Source organism: Passer montanus, unplaced genomic scaffold (genome assembly GCF_014805655.1).
Source record: "Passer montanus isolate IOZ18808 unplaced genomic scaffold, ASM1480565v1 scaffold2, whole genome shotgun sequence".
Classification (NCBI taxonomy): Eukaryota; Metazoa; Chordata; class Aves; order Passeriformes; family Passeridae; genus Passer; species Passer montanus.
Window position 1 is genome coordinate 3,031,781 of NW_024366591.1, and position 18,833 is coordinate 3,050,613.

At 37.7% G+C, this 18,833-nt stretch overlaps 1 protein-coding gene across 8 annotated transcripts in view; it reads right to left on the minus strand.

The window, feature by feature from the left end:
* PLEKHA7 (pleckstrin homology domain containing A7) overlaps positions 1-18,833 on the minus strand; it is a 149,072-nt gene that overhangs the window by 58,375 nt on the left and 71,864 nt on the right. For all 8 annotated transcript variants that reach the window (XM_039707165.1, XM_039707164.1, XM_039707168.1 and 5 more), the window contains one exon: positions 4,526-4,609. In XM_039707165.1, the coding sequence (XP_039563099.1) occupies positions 4,526-4,609 (84 nt within the window). The remainder of the gene's footprint in view (positions 1-4,525; positions 4,610-18,833) is intronic.

Consider the following 18,833-nt stretch of genomic DNA (forward strand, 5'->3'; position numbering starts at 1 on the left):
GCCTGATTCTTCCTTTCTGTCCACAATTACTTAAAGAACTGTTATTTAAAAAAAGATACGAGTGAAGAATTCTAAACATGATATACAGCTATCCTCAGTAATTCTATCATAGATTGTTTCCAGAGAAATGCACAGGGAACAATGTAGTTAATTAACAACCAAACACCTGTCTAGCAGACTTATCATTAATTCTCACTTTTCCATCAGTTGTTTAAGAAAGGTCCCTTCATGGATTAAGGGTTCATTAAAAACATGAAAGCAAAACACAGAGATCAAGGGGCAGTTGTGAAATGGAGGGGCTTCCCATCCAGAAAAATGCTCAGATTATTTCAATGTGATCCTGAAAACTGTGAGGTGAACAAGTCAAAAGAAAATAAAAATTATTCTAGACAAAAACTGAAATGCTGCCAGAAACAGATAGAAAAATAAACTTCAAATACAAACAACCATGATGCCAAACTGAATTCAATGCCAACAACAGAAAATTAATTCAAAGGAGGAAGAAATAAATAACACCTCTGCAGCTTTTATCACTCAAAACAACATTGTAAAGGAAAGGTTATTTTTAAATATCAGCTCAATGAGTAACAGCAGCCAAAGAACGTTAAGAATTATTAATAAAGGAATAGAGAAGGAAAAATACAATTAAATTATTATAACAAACAATGAGCTCATAGGCTGAATCTTGCAGTCACCTATGATCAACCATTCCATGAAAAAAAAAGAAACCTAAAAGTGTAATGGAGAAAAGCTGGCTCTCAAGCAGAGCTAGTGAAAGATACAGAACACACACCCTACACACCAAGTGACCAAAGCTGCTATGCTTTGAAAGAGTACAAGCCAGGGATTTCATAGTGGTCCCAGCTAAGAATGTTTTAGAAATAAGGAATTACTAATACACTACTTAAAAGAAAAAAGAAATCTAAATTAGTACGCCTTTAGGAAGAAGGAATAGTGTAAGGATCAAAAGATAACATAATTCAAAAGTCACAGGTTCCGACTACAATGAAGTTGAGAAAATCAGATTTTAGGTTGAAAAGCAAAATTGATGTGATATTGTTTAAACACCTTGGGGAAAGACTAGTGAAATACAGTTCCAGCCTTCTACTGGAAGTGTCCAGTTCTCATTTGATCAAGTGAACCAAGGGCATTTGGTTCACAACTGAGTCATAGTCAATCTAGGATTACATCACTCCTTGGTGTCATTTTCCAAAACTTATTTCCAAATCTTCTTGGCCAGAACACTGCCTCCAGGATGAGGAATGGCCAGAGCAGTCCCCACATTCATCATTTCTACACAACTGTAAATTACTTTTCTGATGTAAAATGTGTCCTTTTTCCTAATAGATATGTGTGTTGCAGCCTGAACAACTTTGTGATCACTTCTCCCCACTAGCTCCCAGTTGACATCTGTTGACAACCCCTTGCCCCTAATCTTAAATTAAAATCAACCAGTCAGTAATAAATCATGGCACAACAGCACTAAAGAACAAATCAGCTTTTATGAGACCCTTAAGAGTGTTACTGCTTCAGATAGGGTTCTCCAGCCACAGGAAAAAGCAGTCTTGGTCAAAGAATGCCATGATGGAAAGTTTCCACAGACCATGCCAATCCAGAGACTGCCTCTGTGACCTGAATCCTTCTGGTGGAAATCCTTTCATCACAGGACAGGGATCTACAACACTGATTCCGAACTGACACACCACCACCACCACTGATTGCAAGAAATCCCTGATGCCTGAGGGACAAGGACTGAAAACAAGGCACAGCTCCATCACAGTTCCTAGGCCTTAGGACAGGGAGGTGCCAACAGCTCCTCTGACTTCACCAGACACATCCACAGGTGCCAACATCACCACCTGGCAGGAACTCAGGTGAAGAGTTCAGGTCTTCACAGGACCATGCTGAAGAGCCACTGTATAAACCCCCACTGCTGCACAGAAGTGGTACAAAACTAAGGAAACCAGAGCATCCCACACATTTGAAAAAGACATTTTTAAAGCAATTTTAACTGAGAGATTAAAACCATCTGATTTTAAAGACACTGTACATTATTCAGGCCAATAATAAAGCTTAGAGAAACATTCTTGCAGAGACTGTTTCCTGAAGAAACTAGAAACATTTACTATTCTCTCTATCCCTCCAGCCATTCCCTCCTCTTTTAGAATTAAAACCACCTCTCTCCACTAATTCTACTACAGTGTGAGATTTGTCCTGCTTTGATACCATCTCAGTGTGAGGAACTAAAGTCTATACATTCATCAGACTCTCCTCCAAAAAAGCACTTCCATTTCTCTTCCAAAGAGGTTCCTAACATACATTAAAGATCACTAAATCCATGTGCCACCAACAAATACTTCTTTCTATCCCATTTCTAATAATGTATCAGCTGCTATGACTACAAAACAAAAAACAGCCTAGGCAAGTGTGACTAATACAGGCAGGCACTCCAAGAGGTTATCCAGACACCTATTTTCCAGTACCTATGTTTAAATTCATATTAAATTTGACTGAACCCTGACGACAGATAAATTAAAAACCAATTAATGGATGGAAGCTGGAACACATGCTCAGTGACTCTGTCCATACTTTCTGTGACACTTGCTGTTTTGCAACATACCTGTTTCTCCTCATCAGGAGAGTGAGGTGGAGCAGCTTGTTTCATACCTGTAAGTGAGCAGCAAAGCAGCTGCATGCCATGGGACAGCTGGGGTGACCTCCAGCTCAGCACCCATCCTACAGCCTTCATACCCAATCACAGCCCTCTCCTACAATGTTATATTTCGTGTTAGTTCCCATCAGGGATCTTGACATGGGATTTGGTCTTGGCTTTGCTTTGCCTTGGGGGAGAGCAACTGTTTAGCCAGTGGTTTTTTAAGGGGTTTTGCTGCTATTGTTGGTTTTGGATGGTTGGTTTGGCTTTTAAACTGAGAAGTTCTCCTCAGGGCTGTAGCAGAACCTCTGAGCTCTACAGCCATGTTCTACTTCTCCAAGTCACAGGAGAAGACATGGAAAAGGCTCTGTCGCCTGGGAGTGCTGAACAGCCTTCCTCTAGGCCTCATTTTTCTTAAGGCTCTAACTGCTTTTAATAGCAGTCCTACCAAAATGTAGAGCAAATTCAATGTCACAGAATTTGAAATGTAAAAAGAGCTCAGGATTGTGCAGGCAGCCACCCAAGCCTCATTTTTCTTAATGCTGTAACTGCTTTTAATAGCAGTCCTACCAAAATGTAGAGCAGATGCAATGCCACAAATTCTGCAATGCCACAGAATTTGAAATGTGAAAAGCTCAGGATTGTGCAGGCAGCCACAAAAACCTCACATCCAGGCCACCACAGCAGGATGCCCAGATTCTATGAGAGAGGCTGCCTGAACAGTGCTGGAAAACTGGCCTGAAAAAGAAAAACTATCTGGTGCTGTGCCATTATTCTTGCCCTTTGGTTTTAGAAGTGATGCATAATTTTGTCCAGGACTCTGTCTAGGGAAGACACCCTGTCATTCCAGTAGAGAAGGATGGCAGCAGCAGTCTAGCAGGCAGCCAGGATGGACAAGGAGGAGATGAAGCCTACAAAGGAATGGTGCATGATCCAATCCAACACCAACCCAAAGGTGACCAAATTCACCAGACCAAACACATACATTTCTTACTTTTGTTTGGTTTTTTTTGATTCAACAATCAAGTTAAATATTCTGGACACAAATATATTCTCAGACCAAACACATACATTTCTTACTTTTGTTTGTTTTTTTTTTTGATGCAATAATCAAGATAAAATATGCTGGACACAAATATATTCGACACCATTTCTTTAGAACAAAGAAAAACAGATGATGAATGTAGAACATCTTAATCATAATAAAACCAAGGAAATACAATTGAAACTAGTAGTATTATCTGTATTTCAATTTCAGTACAAACCTTCCAATATGCACTTTACATTTATGTTCTGTTTACCTGATATTTATATAAGACTAAAGCATTATTGTTTAAGTATATTTTGTAATTTTTTTCTGTTTATTTTTACATTTGTCTGGGTTTTTTTGTAGATTTTATAAATATTTTCCCTCAAGTCCTAGCTTGGAATCAGTCACTATCACAATGAGAAGCAAAATTTTAAGCACAAACCTCAATTTCATTTTTCTACAATATTGGAAGAACAATATGCACTTTACATTTATGTTCTGTTTACCTGATATTTATATAAGACCAAAGCATTATTGTTTAAGTATATCTTGTAAATTTTTTTGTCTGTTTATTTTTAGGTTTGTCTGGGGGTTTTTTGCAGATTTGATAAAGATTTTCCCTCAAATCCTAGCTTGGAATCAAAAACTATCACAATGATAGTTTTTGATTCCAAACTAGGACTTGGAAGTAGTCACTACCACAATGAGAGGCAAAATTTTAAGCACAAACCTCAAATTTTTCTACAATATTGGAAGAAGTGTCAATAAATTAAGGTACTAATCTGCTGTAGGTAAATGTGTTACTGTTTTAGATCTCTTGACATGGGTATAAAACTACTTACTCTTCTCGCAAAATAAATTCAATATTTTCTGGAGAAACCTGTCCTGTCACAGGATGTCTAAATGACGTGGTCTGCTGATTATGGCTGAAAGGAAAAAAAAAAAGAAAAAAGGAAAAAGAAAATTAATATTGCTATACTCAGTAAAATATGATCTCTAAAAAGCAGAACTTTTTATATTGATGTTTTGCTGCTCTATTGCAGAAATTAAACATACTTCTGGGGTACTTTTCAAGTCTTAAATGTTTTCAGCTCCTTCCTATGTTCTTGCCAACTTTGCCAATGGCACACTGTGACATTTAATTATTAAGCAGGTTAATGTTTTAAAAGTAAACTAGTTGCAATCTTTAGTTAGTGAGACACAGTTGTATTTATGATTATTTCCACCTTGCTGTTACCAGATTATTTAGATATAGCGTAGAAATTACACAACATACATTTCTGATTTGTATTTCCATAAATTTCACATAATAGAACCAGTAATTTGAAATGCAACATTTTACACAATTTTTATTATTTAATGAGATCACAGAGAGAAATTATGTGGAAGCCATTTCTTGCATGTTTCTTTTTGTTCTAATATGGTAGTTCTCCAATGATTTCTCTTTACACCTTCATGCAGAGTTGTAGTATACAACCTTAGCTGTGCGGCTGCACAGTCGATATAAAACAATATTATTTAGTATTTCATCAGAACTGAATTAAAATTGAGGGTTTCTATAAGCTTTCCCCTCAGAACACTATCTAGACATTTTGCTATCCTCTGTGAAACATTTCATTAAAAGTAAGTATCTTACCTATCTGAGAACCAAGCGCTCATTTATTTAAGACTCTAAATTTTTCTGGGTTTAGATAACAATTCTTAGGTGAAAAACATCCAAAACCACAACTCACATCAAACGTAACAAAATAGTAACACAATCTCAGTGTATTCAGAAAGTAAAAATGAGAAGGCCATTCAAAGAATTGTACTTCAAATAAGGAAAAAAGGAAAACTTGAAGTGTTTTCTTGTTTAAAGAGTTGGAGTTTTTCCTCTTGTAAAGCCTGTTTGGTTTCAAGCATTACAGATTTCACCTTGTTTTCCAGCATACCAGGACATCCCCCAGCACAGAATAAGGCATAAAGAAATACTTTAAGATCTCAGAGCATTGAGTTCCTAAGAGATAACACTCAGCTGACTAAAGGACAGCTAACAATCAAACAGCTCATGCAGCCATAACATTCCAATGTAAATAGCTCAGGACATGTCTTGATTTAAAAAACATACCAGAACCAAACAAAATAAAACCAACCAACCCCTAACAACAACAAAAAACCCACCAACTGCTCATGTTAAGTCCTACTCAGGCCATAAACACAGAGGATGTTTGGTGTGTTATAAACTTTTTACTCTTTTCCAACACACCTTGCTCCAGCAAGTCAGATATAAGGTACCCATGTAATCAACATTTCCAATGATCAGCTGACAGCTGTAACAACTTATGTAACACCAGAAGGACTTTTTCCAGCCTCACCTATTATAAAACTCCTCACCCTAGAGCCATTGGAAACTGTGAACAAGATATGGGCTATCAATTACTCCACTGCACCAGGGATGGCCCTCACTCCCTACACTGCTGAGAACTGACCTGTCCTACAGCTGTGGGTTAATAAAGTTTCTCTTTGGTTTTTCCATTAAATCAGAGATCCAGAGAAAGTATCTTCAGTAAGCACACAATGCTAACATCGACAAAGCAACCAGGATCTATTTCCTCACAAAACCACTGAGGAGTATTGTTTCCTAAAAAAAAGCATTTCTATGTGATATTTAATTTTGTGTCTATGTCCAAAGAGAGGGATAGGAACTTAAGATGTTTTCAAAGAAAATAATAAACAAGTAAATTATAACCCTAATAATTGAACTCCATGTTTGTCACACAGTTTTAAGTTGAAAGGCTTTCCTTTCAAAGCAGGCCTGATGCAGTCTGTTTAACCTTAGATGCTTAGGTTAGGACTGCTATCAAAAAAAAGTGCAGATACCCTGTTAGCTTAAAAAAAATGAAATCACCTTGCCAGCTATATTCTCCAGGGGCAGAGGAACTGCCAACAAGCTCTCATCTGCAGGCTGTCAATCATTAATAACTCACTCTTCAATTAAGACTAAAAAAAAGAACTGTATTCCAGAAGCGCTCTAGGGTTGTTCAGGAAGGGAGGTTTCCCATCATACCATACTAGCACGTACACAAATGCTTTATTCTATCTCAGGAAAAAAATTCACCAGAAGAGGAATCAGTCCTTTCAGTTGCAAATAAAGAGCAAGTACATTACTAACAAGACTAAATATTACTTACTAATAACAAAGATTGCAGCTGGAAAGTAAACACTTTTTTAAATATCTGAGCAATGCATTTCAGAACAAGTTTTGCACGTCAAGCAAATACTATGAGCAGAGAAACAGAAGGATGCTCTGTTGCTGCCTAAAATGCAGATGGTAATTTCACAGACAAGGAGAGGGCACATAAACCCAAAACTTCCCGCAAATCTGCAGCTTCAATAGTAGGACTTCACTGGGAAGAAAGAAATGAAACCCCCACCACCAACAATTAGTTTTGCAGAACACAGTGGTTTATTTGAATTTGAAAAGTGAGAGTTTAAGTGTTTTGCCTCCCAGGACTCATTAAGACTAAGCGATACTATTCAAAACAACCTATACAACAGATGGCTAATGCCTTGCAACAAGGAATTAGATAGCAGGGAGATTTTCCTTCACAATGAGAGCAGTCAAACATTGGAAGAGGTTGCCTAGCAAGGCTGTGGAATCTCCTTCCTTGGAAACATCCAAAATGTGGCCAGATAAGGCTCCAAGCCACCACATCAAGTTGGTTCCAACTTTGGAGCTGGCCTGGCTGGATGTGGTGGGGTACAGAGCTTCCTTCCAACATAAATTATTCTGTTGTCATTCTCTGCTGCTCTGTCTATCCTCTCCCTGCAAATACAATTTAATTCTTATAATAAAGCTTTTTGAAGCTTTCCCAGTATTTAAATGGATTTATTCCAAGACTATTAGCAGCAGCTTGTTTTTATCAGGATGAGAGAAATTGAACAGCTAGATTTTTAGATGATGATTTTTTGGTTGTTGTTTTCATGTCTTTTAAACATTTGCTTAGCAGTGATATCGGTTTACACAACACTGATAACAATAACATCACCAGTCAGAGTGCTCTAAACTTGTTGCAGTGCAAGTTTTCCTTCCTTTCCAAGCACAGACCAAGAAAAGACCTGGCACAGTTGTTCTCTGGACACATTAGCTGCCCAAAAAGGAGTTAATCACCTGTATTTCCTCCAAATGGCAACTACTGAAAGTGTTCCTATTGTCCAGAAATATACCACGTACAACAGGCACAATAAATGTGCCTTAATAAAAGGAAATAAGTTGTTCTACTCTCCATGCCCCTTTTGTTCTTTTTTTTTTCATTAGAGAAAAATGTAATAGCGTCAACAAAACTGGGAAAGGCTTACGATACTTCACTGTGTGAATTCTGAATGCCTTGGAGATTGCATTAGTACAACACCACACACTCAAAATGCCAAGCTAAGTTTTCTAGCAACTCTACAAATTTTCTGTGTGATCAATCATAGCATCTTTTCCTAGCAACCACCTTTTAATTTTAATAATTTTATATTTTTCTGATTTTTGTACAGATACTGGTAATTGGTGTCATGTAAGCAAAGCAAGTATAAAAACATGAAAAATCCACAAAAGGTAAACTGACAGTCATGCTCTCATGTAGTGTCATCCTTCTACCCAGCTCACTGATTACTATCTACCACTACCAGCTTTATTAAATTACACTACAGACTGTTAGAAATTATTCTGAATTTCAAAGTTACAGAACACCACTTTCCAAGGCTAGTAATACTTAAGACTGAGAGTCTTCAAAAAAGAACCACAGTTCAAAACCCATTTCTTTGTAATTAGATATCTCACCACAAATTCCATGATTTCACAACATGTATACACAACTTTTATCAACATAAGAACTGAGTCACCCACTGTCTTAAAACAGATGCAAACCAGGCTCTAACCTTGTAGAATAATGGAGCCAGGCAGGCATTTTGCTTGTATGGATCCTTTTGCAGAACTCATAATTAATATGACTTCAATTAATTTTGTATTTGAGTCAAAGCCAAGTCCTAATTATTAATTTTTGGACATGACTGATGCTGATGACCTTTCATTTGAAGTCAAGCAAGTGCATAGATTGTCTCTGGAGTAATTTAAATGCACAGGCAGCTGAAACTTGAAATGTGTGAATCAACTATTGATGAAGTCTACATCACATTAACAGCAAATTTATAAGTTGTGAGAAAAATCCACATTGTCATTGGACAGATTCCCTGTAAATTATTACAAGCCACTTCTACAGCATTTATTTTCCAGGCAGGCTGACTCCTTTACACTTACCTATAAGAACGGATAAACATAAACAACTTTATGTTGAATACCCCAAATGGTGATGACAGCTACGTGTGGGCACCCACCCACACCTCTATGGGTGATTTTGGTGTGGGTGCAGCTGACAGAAGAACTTGTGCAGTGAAGAACTGTTCAGCCAGTGAGCTGTTACTCCAAACAGGAGGAAGTTCTTGTATCTAATCAGGCAAACAGCCAGGAATAGTTTGCTTTATTTCATAACATATTTCTGAAATGCATCAATGGCTTCAAAATAGTTTCAGCGCTGCCTTCTGAGTATTTTTTGGATATTAGCTTTAAGAATTGGTTAGAACAAGTACCAACAAATAGTCCAAGAAAAACAGTGCCCTCAAAGTTCTGCAGGCTAGAAGAAAAATGCAGTGTAAAATAGATATAAACTGGAAGGATTAGGAACAATACCAACTAATTGCATTATTCAAGCAAAAGCATCCACTACGAGCTGCTCATACACAAAACTCCATCTTTGAGACACTGAATATGATCCACTACTCTAAAATAGTAGTGTCTCATCAGAGCAGCAGTAAAATCCTTGCCCTACTGTAATCAGTGTCCAGGAGATTTTCGTAAGGTCAAAATTTCAAACCCCTCCCTCACAGAGTTTAATTACCATCTTCACCTAGAAACTACTGCATAAGAAAAATTGATTCCCTAAATCTTACATCCTACTCAGATAAGAATTCCTAAGTGTTTAGATGTTCAGTCCAAACACAATCCTGTAACTATCTTGAGCTGCTGTGTCTGTGACTAGCAGCAGTCAGCATAAGAGTCTGGGTTTATAAAGACAGATTAAAGAGAACAAGATGGCCTGACATCAGATTTTCACTTCTGGTGGAAGCTTGCAGATAACAAGAGTTTGAAATTAACAGTAAACTGACAGTCATGCTCTCATGTAGTGTCATCCTTCTACCCAGCTCACTGATGATGAGGTTAAATGGGAATTGCATGTTTCCTTGGAAATGAAAAAATTCTTTTTTCCTGTCTTAATGAACTACCAAAGATAAGTTATACTATCCAGTAGTAGTATCAGCAGGAAAGATTTTGTTAATGAACACGCTTTTAAAAACAGAGCTAATAAAACAACAGTAAGCTAATATGGAAAATGCCACAGAATCACTACAAGTATTTTCAGTCATTAGAAGCAGAGATAAGAGGATGAATACACTATCATAACAGGATCAACACAGATTTCCATGAGTAATACAGGCTGAAGTCATCTGCTGATTCACAAATCCTTTTGATGCATATCATGAGAAACCATCAGGGTTTTATTAACTCACAAAAACAAAATGCATTCAGAGAACTTGAAATTAAAGGGGAAAAGCATGTTAGGCTTGCAGACAAGGAAATAGTGACAAAAGAAATCTTTAGAATAGAATCTTTAGAAAAGAAGAATTTTATTATATTTCATTACTTTAGCAGTTTTAGAAGAATTGTAATCCCTGCCTTCAAAATCAAAAATTAAATTTAAAATCTGTCTGATGACACAGATACACAAACTAAATTCATTATCTAATTAAAAAGAAAGTGGTGATATCTTTAAGAAATATTATTTTAAAACCCTGGGTAAAAGCAGCCTACTCTTATATTCCAATATCAACCACAATGCAGAGTTTAGTGAGGAAGCTGCCCAACAAGCAGTGCCACATAAAGATACTATTTTGGAAAAAGTATTTAAGGGAAGATTTACACAAAAATATCACAGACCTCCGGTTTTAATCAGTAACAAAACTGGTTAAAACAAAATAGGTGTTCACATGCATAGCATCTAAATTTACCAAAGGAGACTGAAAACCCTCTCTAGTGCTATTTGAACCTATTAAACTTTGATGCAAAGACATCATACATATGATAAAAGACAACAAAATCCACTTTGTTCTAAATATCAGAGCAAATACAAGCAAATACAACAAATACAATACAAATACATCCACTTTGTTCTAAATATCAGAGCAAATACAAGTTTTCCAGCATCCAGTTTTCATCTAAGTAGAAAACCATACAGTTTAAACAATTTAACACAACAGCTATAAGAACTGAATAAAACAGATCTTGAAAACTTGATCCGCTGCCACATAAGGTATACAACCTCAAAACATTTCATCTTCACTGACTTTTTAATGCCAAAGAGAGATTTTAACTTAAATGCACTTCTGATGTATTATTTATTGAATATAATCCATAATACGAAATAAGTGATTATCAGAGGACAATACTGCAGACTGAGACCTTGCTGCGTGTGCCCTTTTCACCTCTCCATTAAATGGAAATGCTTTATCTCCCACCTATACCACGGGAATGGTGTTTTAATTAAATACAGCATCACAAGACACCAGGACGGAATGAAGGAATTATAGCTGGCATCCATCACAGTGTCCCAGGGCTACAGTCTAGAATACTGAATCCAATTTTGGACTTCCTCATACAGGAAAGGCGGCAACAAACTGAAGTGATTGCAGCAGAGAGGCACTAAAATGGTCCTGAGCACCCATGGTGAGGAGAGTCAGGGCAGAAGCCCTGCTCAGCCTGAGAGTGCCCTGCCAGGACCCAACAAGGCTCTTCCCTGTGGCACCTCATGGGAGCAGGCATAAAATGAAACAAGAAGCCTCCAGACTGCTTGGAGGAGAAGCTTTCTCTTCTCCAGGACACAACTGTGTACAGCAGGGATGGCAAAGCATTAGAAGAGGCTGCCCAGAGAGGTTGGGCAGTCCTCATCCTCAAAGGTTTCCAACACCAGAGTGGAGGCAGAACAGAGAAACCCGGTCTGAGCTCACCACTGAGCACGGTCTGGGCAGAGGGCTGCACAGAAGACCTGAGGCCTCACCCAATCCAAGCTGCCCAACTATCATAAAGCTGGGTGCAACTCCTATTTCTATCACAGAAGGCAAACAAAACCCAAACAAACAAGCAAGTTTCACATAATAGATTCTGCTAAGAGAAAAATGTAAAAAACTCCACATCGTTTAGGAAGAAAAGTTCCAAAGGGCATTAAAACATTATTTCTTCCTTCAGTCCTTAATAACACTGTTAATTAATTCCTTCAGCAACTAAATAAATCCAAAGTCTACTTACATTCTACTAATAAACAACTCCTATTTCTATCACAGAAGGCAAACAAAACCCAAACAAACAAGCAAGTTTCACATAATAGAGTCTGCTAAGGGAAAAATGTAAAAACTCCACATCGTTTAGGAAGAAAAGCTCCAAAGAGCATTAACACATGGTTTCTTCCTTCAGTCTTTAATAACACCATTAATTAACTCCTTCAGCAACTAAATAAATCCAAAGTCCATTTGCATTCTACTAATAAGTATTCCATTAAAGCAGAGAATTTATGCGGGCTGGGTTCCTGTGTTTTTTATCTGCTAGGAGAGAACTTCCAACCAAAGTCTTTCCTGGTAAAGGTCATTCAGAACACCCATGGGTCTGTCTCAGTCCCTCTGTAGCCCTAACCATGTCCTCCACAGCTTCACAGGGTTATTAGGATACTGACCACAATCCTACTCACCTTCAGACAGCAGGCTGAAGAATAAACAAGGATATCAGCATTGTATTAACTGAATTAATGTTTAGGATGAAGAAACTACAATTCCCACAGAGCACATCTAGTCTTGTGGGTTGGCTGATAATGTTCACTGGCACATATACGCTAATAAATCCTGGTAAAGGTCATTCAGAACACCCATGGGTCTGTCTCAGTCCCTCTGTAGCCCTAATCATGTCCTCCACAACTTCACAGGGTTATTAAGGTACTGACCACATTCCTACACATCTCCTGCTCTTCAGAAAGCAGGCTGAAGAATAAACAAGGATATCAGCATTGTATTTACTGAATTAATGTTTAGGATGAAGAAACCACAATTCCCATAGAGCACACCTAATCTTGTGGGTTGGCTGATAATGTTTACTGCCATATATATTAATAAAAGTTCCTTCATTAGTAACAAACTGCTCCAGCCTATGGAAGGCTTGTGGTTAATTCTGAAACACTTCAAACTCTATTCATCTGCAGCTTAGGCAAAGAAAAAAGGAAAATATTATGGAAATAAAGTTATTTCTTTTGGTTTGTGTGATTCTTGACTGTTTTAAAGGAATTCCTCCTTCCCCTGTTTCACTCAATTCACTGTGTTAGATAAAATGCAATGCATCTCCTCCAAAGTTAAGTGTATTTGTAAAATGTTTTTTCTTATCAAATCTTAAGTATTAAATGGACTACAATACTCCTGAGAGACACACAATACCAAGATTTTGCTTGAAAGAAGATTAGCAATGCAAGACCATCTTGCCTAGAGCAACAGGTATGAATTAATGGAGCTTTTCAGGCTGACTCTTCAGGGCTGTGAATTATACACCTCATTGTTACTTGCCTTTCCAAAGAAGCCCAGCACCTACAGCACTGAAATACTGACATGCTCTAAAGCCATGGCATCAGCATCTGCTCATAGAAAGCTACTGCAAATCACACACAGAGCCAAGATTATTAATGTTTTAGGATTGGAACTGTCAAACAGATATGGAAGAGTCTCTTTTTGGTTATGCACAGTTTATAAAGTACACAAAAATATCTTTGCAATTCAACAAAAAGCTCATCATTACAGAAAAAAGGGGGAATTTACAGCTATGCAACTATAAAGATATAAAGCTACCTGCAGTTGATTCTTTCAGTATAACTTGCCCAAAGAAATAACCTAGAGCCATCTTGTCCTTACAGAGATGCAGAGGCCATACTCAGTGGCCCCAAGTCAGACAAGCACAGAAACTCCTCAGACATTTCCAAACACTCACAGAAATATTGCTGTAGTGTTAAAGTATTTTCTTTGGCATTCATAGAATGGAAAATATGCTAAAATATACACAACACTACCAGACAACATTTATACAAAGAAGAAGAAAATACAATCATTAACACGTTAACCATTTCAACACTGTACTAAATAATTCCAACCTCTAAAACATCTCTGGTTTAATTCTCATTATTTTACTCAATGCAGAAAGCCAAACAAACTTTTGGAAATGAACTACTTTAGTGTGTGTAACTTGAGAATTTTCTCTGCTAAACACAAACCACTTCACTAATTCTCTAGAAACACAATTTTCAGTCATCCAGTGTCACCACCACAACCCCCAACTCCCCACTATGCAATCAAAGCATGACAGGTCACAATATAACCTATAGCACTTGGTTAATAACAATTTACATTACTGGCATAAGTTATGCCGAGTTTAGTGTACTGAATGTCTAAGTATGTGAACCAAACATAAATGAAACTGAAGAAAACTCTCGTATAATAACATTCTGTGCTACATTTGTTGAGTCAACACATTGCACTGCCAGAAGGTGAAAACTTGAGAATAAAATAACATAATCAAATATAATGACAAGAGTGGCACTGAAAACAACCCAGCCACAAAAGAAACATTTGCATTTTGTTAATGTCACTAAGAAGACACATCAACAGTGCCCAAACAACCAGTTCAGAATAAGAGCAGAGTACACACAACTGATGACAATATGTAGATGTAGTGGCACAAGCAATGTATCAAGAAGCACGCTTTCACTCTCTCTGTGCTTAAGTTAGCAAACACACTTGTAAAACAACATTGTTGGTTTTCTGTGAAGTGGTTCAGAGGTTTCATTTAGGTTAGCAAACATCAATATGCTTTATTAGATAGGATGCAGTCTTCTGGGGACTGCATGAGGCTTCAAAATCAGTTCTGAATGACACGACATAAAACTACATTATTCCATTAGAGAAGATGAAAATCCCTTCCTCAAGCACGGAGGCTTCTATTATTTTTTCAAGTAACTGGAAAGATGAAGCAACTAGCACCTTTCACAATGTGACTGGAAGTGAACAACCACACAGGACGGCCAAAATGCCAACAGCCAACACAGACAAAATCAGGCTCCTTAGCTCCAGGGAGCAAAACTACAGCACAGCCCAGCCAAAAGCCAGCTCTTAGCACATCACTATATATAGGGGAGCTATCAGCTGCATTCCTGGGCCACTTGTGCCGGGTGTCGTGGCCTCTTGGCCTGGTTCTTGTCCTGTAGCTCCATAGCACTGTGGCGCCAGCAGAGCCCTCCCTTGTCACCGGAGTCAACCTGCTGCAGAAAACTCCTCCAAGTGTACAACAGCACTGCTCCTGCTGCTGCTGCTTTATCCCAGGGGATACACAGCTACATCCACTACACAACTGAGCATCAGACATGCCCTTAAAGCAGAGCCCAGCAGGGCACCTGCAGCAACACCCCCTCTCTCTCACCTTGGCAGCACAAGGATGCGCTCCCTGCCATGTCCCCAAGCTGTGAGGACAGTCCCATGCGGGTTCACCTCCTGACCCCAAGGCATGCCCCTGTTTGCTGCTGTCACATGGCAGGTCCAGGGCAGGGCACAGGCTCTGCACGTCTCTGCTGGGCTGGGTTCCCCTGGCAGCCGAGGCACAGGCAAGGGCAGCGCTGGAGCAAGAGAAGCTGCCAGCCAGAGAGCTCTCACACTGCTGACAAGGCCTGGGGTGAGAACGGGATTACAGAGTCAAAGAAATTCCAGACAACTTCTTCAGATCCTGCATTAAGTCCTTTCAATGCCAAGAAAGCCTCTATCAAGCATGTGACTGAAACTTGGCAGCTAAGGGGGTGAAGTAACTTCACACGAAATAATATTTGTTCTTTAGGTAATTATTTAACAGAACATACGATGATAGAATGCCTTTGAAAAATGTGGATCTTTTAGCTTACAGAAAACTTTGTAATCTCTTAGAAATACAGATATTAAGTAGTCCTCCACCATTCAGGGAGTTAATTTTTTTTTTCCCTTTTAGATACAGCAAGAGCAGAAATAAAGTTCTCCAAAACATATGACTGAACAGAGCCAGACTAAGAGCTAGACATTCTTGGCAAATTCAGAGCAACATATAGTTAAAAGGGTTTTATTCAATGCTGATTTTGAAAGAGCAAACACTCCAAATGCACCATGACAAGTATCATATGCATTAATATTTAATCAAGAGGATTATACGCAACACAATACCTTTCCATGCTTTCAGTAGATGCACTGTAATTTAATTTACAAACTATAGAAATGTCACAAATAGTTTCCCTGAATATGTGCTGTCCCTGAAATAAAACTTAGTAGACTACAATTAGAGTCTACTTTAAAACAAATAAGAAATTTGAAAATAGCACTGAATAAAGAAATCAGATGACTGATTTCTGCTGAATAAGTCTTCACTTACAAAGTGATTCTGCTTTGAAGTTATATTCATCAGTTCTGCATTATGAAGTTGAAAAAAACTGAATTCATGGAGTGAGGAATTTCAATTACTATGGAAACTGGGCTGGGACTTGGAAATGTGTCTTTACAGAGAAATTAAGCTCTCCCACAAGAAAAGTGAAAGAAGTGTCTAGATTTGCAATACCTGAAGTTCTTCTGCATCATTAACAGATTAAAGAAGTTAATGGTTTTGGCACTACTACATTGGGATTTGGGAGATCAGGATTCAAAATCTAGCTCTGAAGTGGATTTTCTGTAGTCCTCTTTTTTTTACGAAATCATTGTTTTATTAACATTTAAGACCTTCAAAAGACAGAAAAGGTGCCTACCAATTTAGACTCAACTTCATTTGCAGTTTTCAAGATGCTACTGCAGTACATACAAGCAAAAACATTCATTGTTTTTCAACAGCAGAAAGGATTACTTCAACCTTTCCTAAGAATTCCAGCAAAGCTGGGAAGCAAGAACAGGTTAAAATTCCTGAATCTAGATGAACAAGACACACTGCAGCATTCCAGATTAATTGTTTATGGATTTACAGAAAATCTCTCCCAGTGCCTAGAACTTTGGGGTTTTTTTAAATATTTTCATTGAATATAAAATCATCTTTATTCTGCAAATAACATTTTGGCAACATCAGTGCTCTTTTCACTTCAAGAACTAATTGTATGGATGTGGGAAGAAGGTGGTTGCCTTTCTTCCTCCTGTACTCTTTCAGAGCTGTGAGGTAACACACTGTAAAATAGGATACGACTGTACAAGCATAATGAATCCTAAAGCATTGCAACACCCACAAAGCAAGTTCAGCAAAATTACTTGGCAAGGTTAAATTGTCACGGCACTTCTACAAAGCTGAACCAATTAATGCCACCTGAAAACTTGGATCTCCAAATATAAATCTCCAAAACTAAGCTCACTCTGAGATGAACTTTCCTATACTACTTCAAATCTTCCTGCTCAGTTACTTTCTAGTCCCTCTCAACTTAATTCATCCAGGTACAACTTTTAAATAACTGCACTGAAACATCAAGTTCAGCCTAACATGACCCAGAAAATGCTTGCTTCTGTAGTATCATATGTTGTCATGTTCTTTGGAAACCATCTAAGAATCTAAATCTATGCCAGTGGTGTTAATACAACAGATTAAACTCCAAAAGTGATGAGTGGCAATATTCATTCATCTCCAAGTACACACAGCAACACTGTAATGCAAATAGCTGTTAAATCAAAGAGAGGGAAAAGGTCCCATTTCTGAATACAAAGACACTCTCTAGAAAAAAAAAAATAAAAACAAAGTCACTATTCTTAACTTGCATAACACAGACTTTGTTTTCTATCCAATATTCTGGAGTCCTCATGTTATATGCCATGATTTCAAGCTGTAAAGCTCCTGAATTTAACTACCATCAGAGCTCAAAAATCCTGCAAAGACCACATGTTTATTTTACATTCCTTGGATGTGGAAAGGTTTGCAGAATAAGACATTGTATTCTAAAGACATAAAGAGCCACTTGAACTTTTTGGCACCTCAAGATGTTCGGTTCTAGATTCCTTACATATTTTTTTTTCATTCTCAAATACTTCTACTGACATAAATGTAAGAAGAGAATTACAAAATAGACACAAAAGCTATTTTGTTGATGCCTTCGAAAATTACAAGTGAGATTGACAATGGGAAGGAAAAAACCCTCTAAAATTCTACTTGGAAATAGACAGTATTTTGGAAATAGACCGAGTTTTGTTTTAAGTAACAGGATCTAAAGAAAATAAACAATGTAACAGATTGAAGCTCCAACAGGAATGTTTGTGACCAGTTAACACGCCCTGTAGGGAAGCACAACAAAAGAAAGAAATCAGCCAGGTACTTTGCCATGAATTGTGTGTGAGCCCATCTTCCTGCATCTTGTATTGAAAACCTGCTGGAAGTAAAAAAGAGCCTTGACAGCAGGACCAAGAATCACGTTGTTTCCTAAGTGTGTTCCCTAGAAGTTTACCTGAAGGAAAAAAAAAACGTCAGATGTACTCTTTTTATTAAGTGATCTTACCCTACCAATAAAATCCCAAATGCAAGCACGGTAGTTCAATTTTGAAGGCATTTTCTGCTATAGCTAAGAGCAAATTCTTAAAAGAACAGAAGTAATCCATATCCGTGACATGTAACACCAACTATTTTTGGAAGCTAGGAACCTTCATCTAATGCCAAGTGGCACATATCAAAGACACATGCAACATGCCAAATTTCTAACTGATGGATAAAAAAAAATCATTAATACATCAAGCAACAAATAAAGGGAATAATTAAACTTTTTCAAGGACTGTCCTGTAATTTGCATTAAGAGTTTGTACAACCGGACCTCCATTACGTGCTTGTAGAATTGATATGTCTGTGTATGTGGTAGAATAGGTAAAGAGGTCACTTAAGATACTAGAAATAGGTATTAGCTCTATTGTTACCTTAGATAATTGTTAAAAAGCTAGGGTACCTTTCAGCTGGATCCTATTAAAACAGCATTCAGTTCAAGTAATGGGATGCTTTTCTAGGAAGCAAAGTCACTCCAGTGCAAT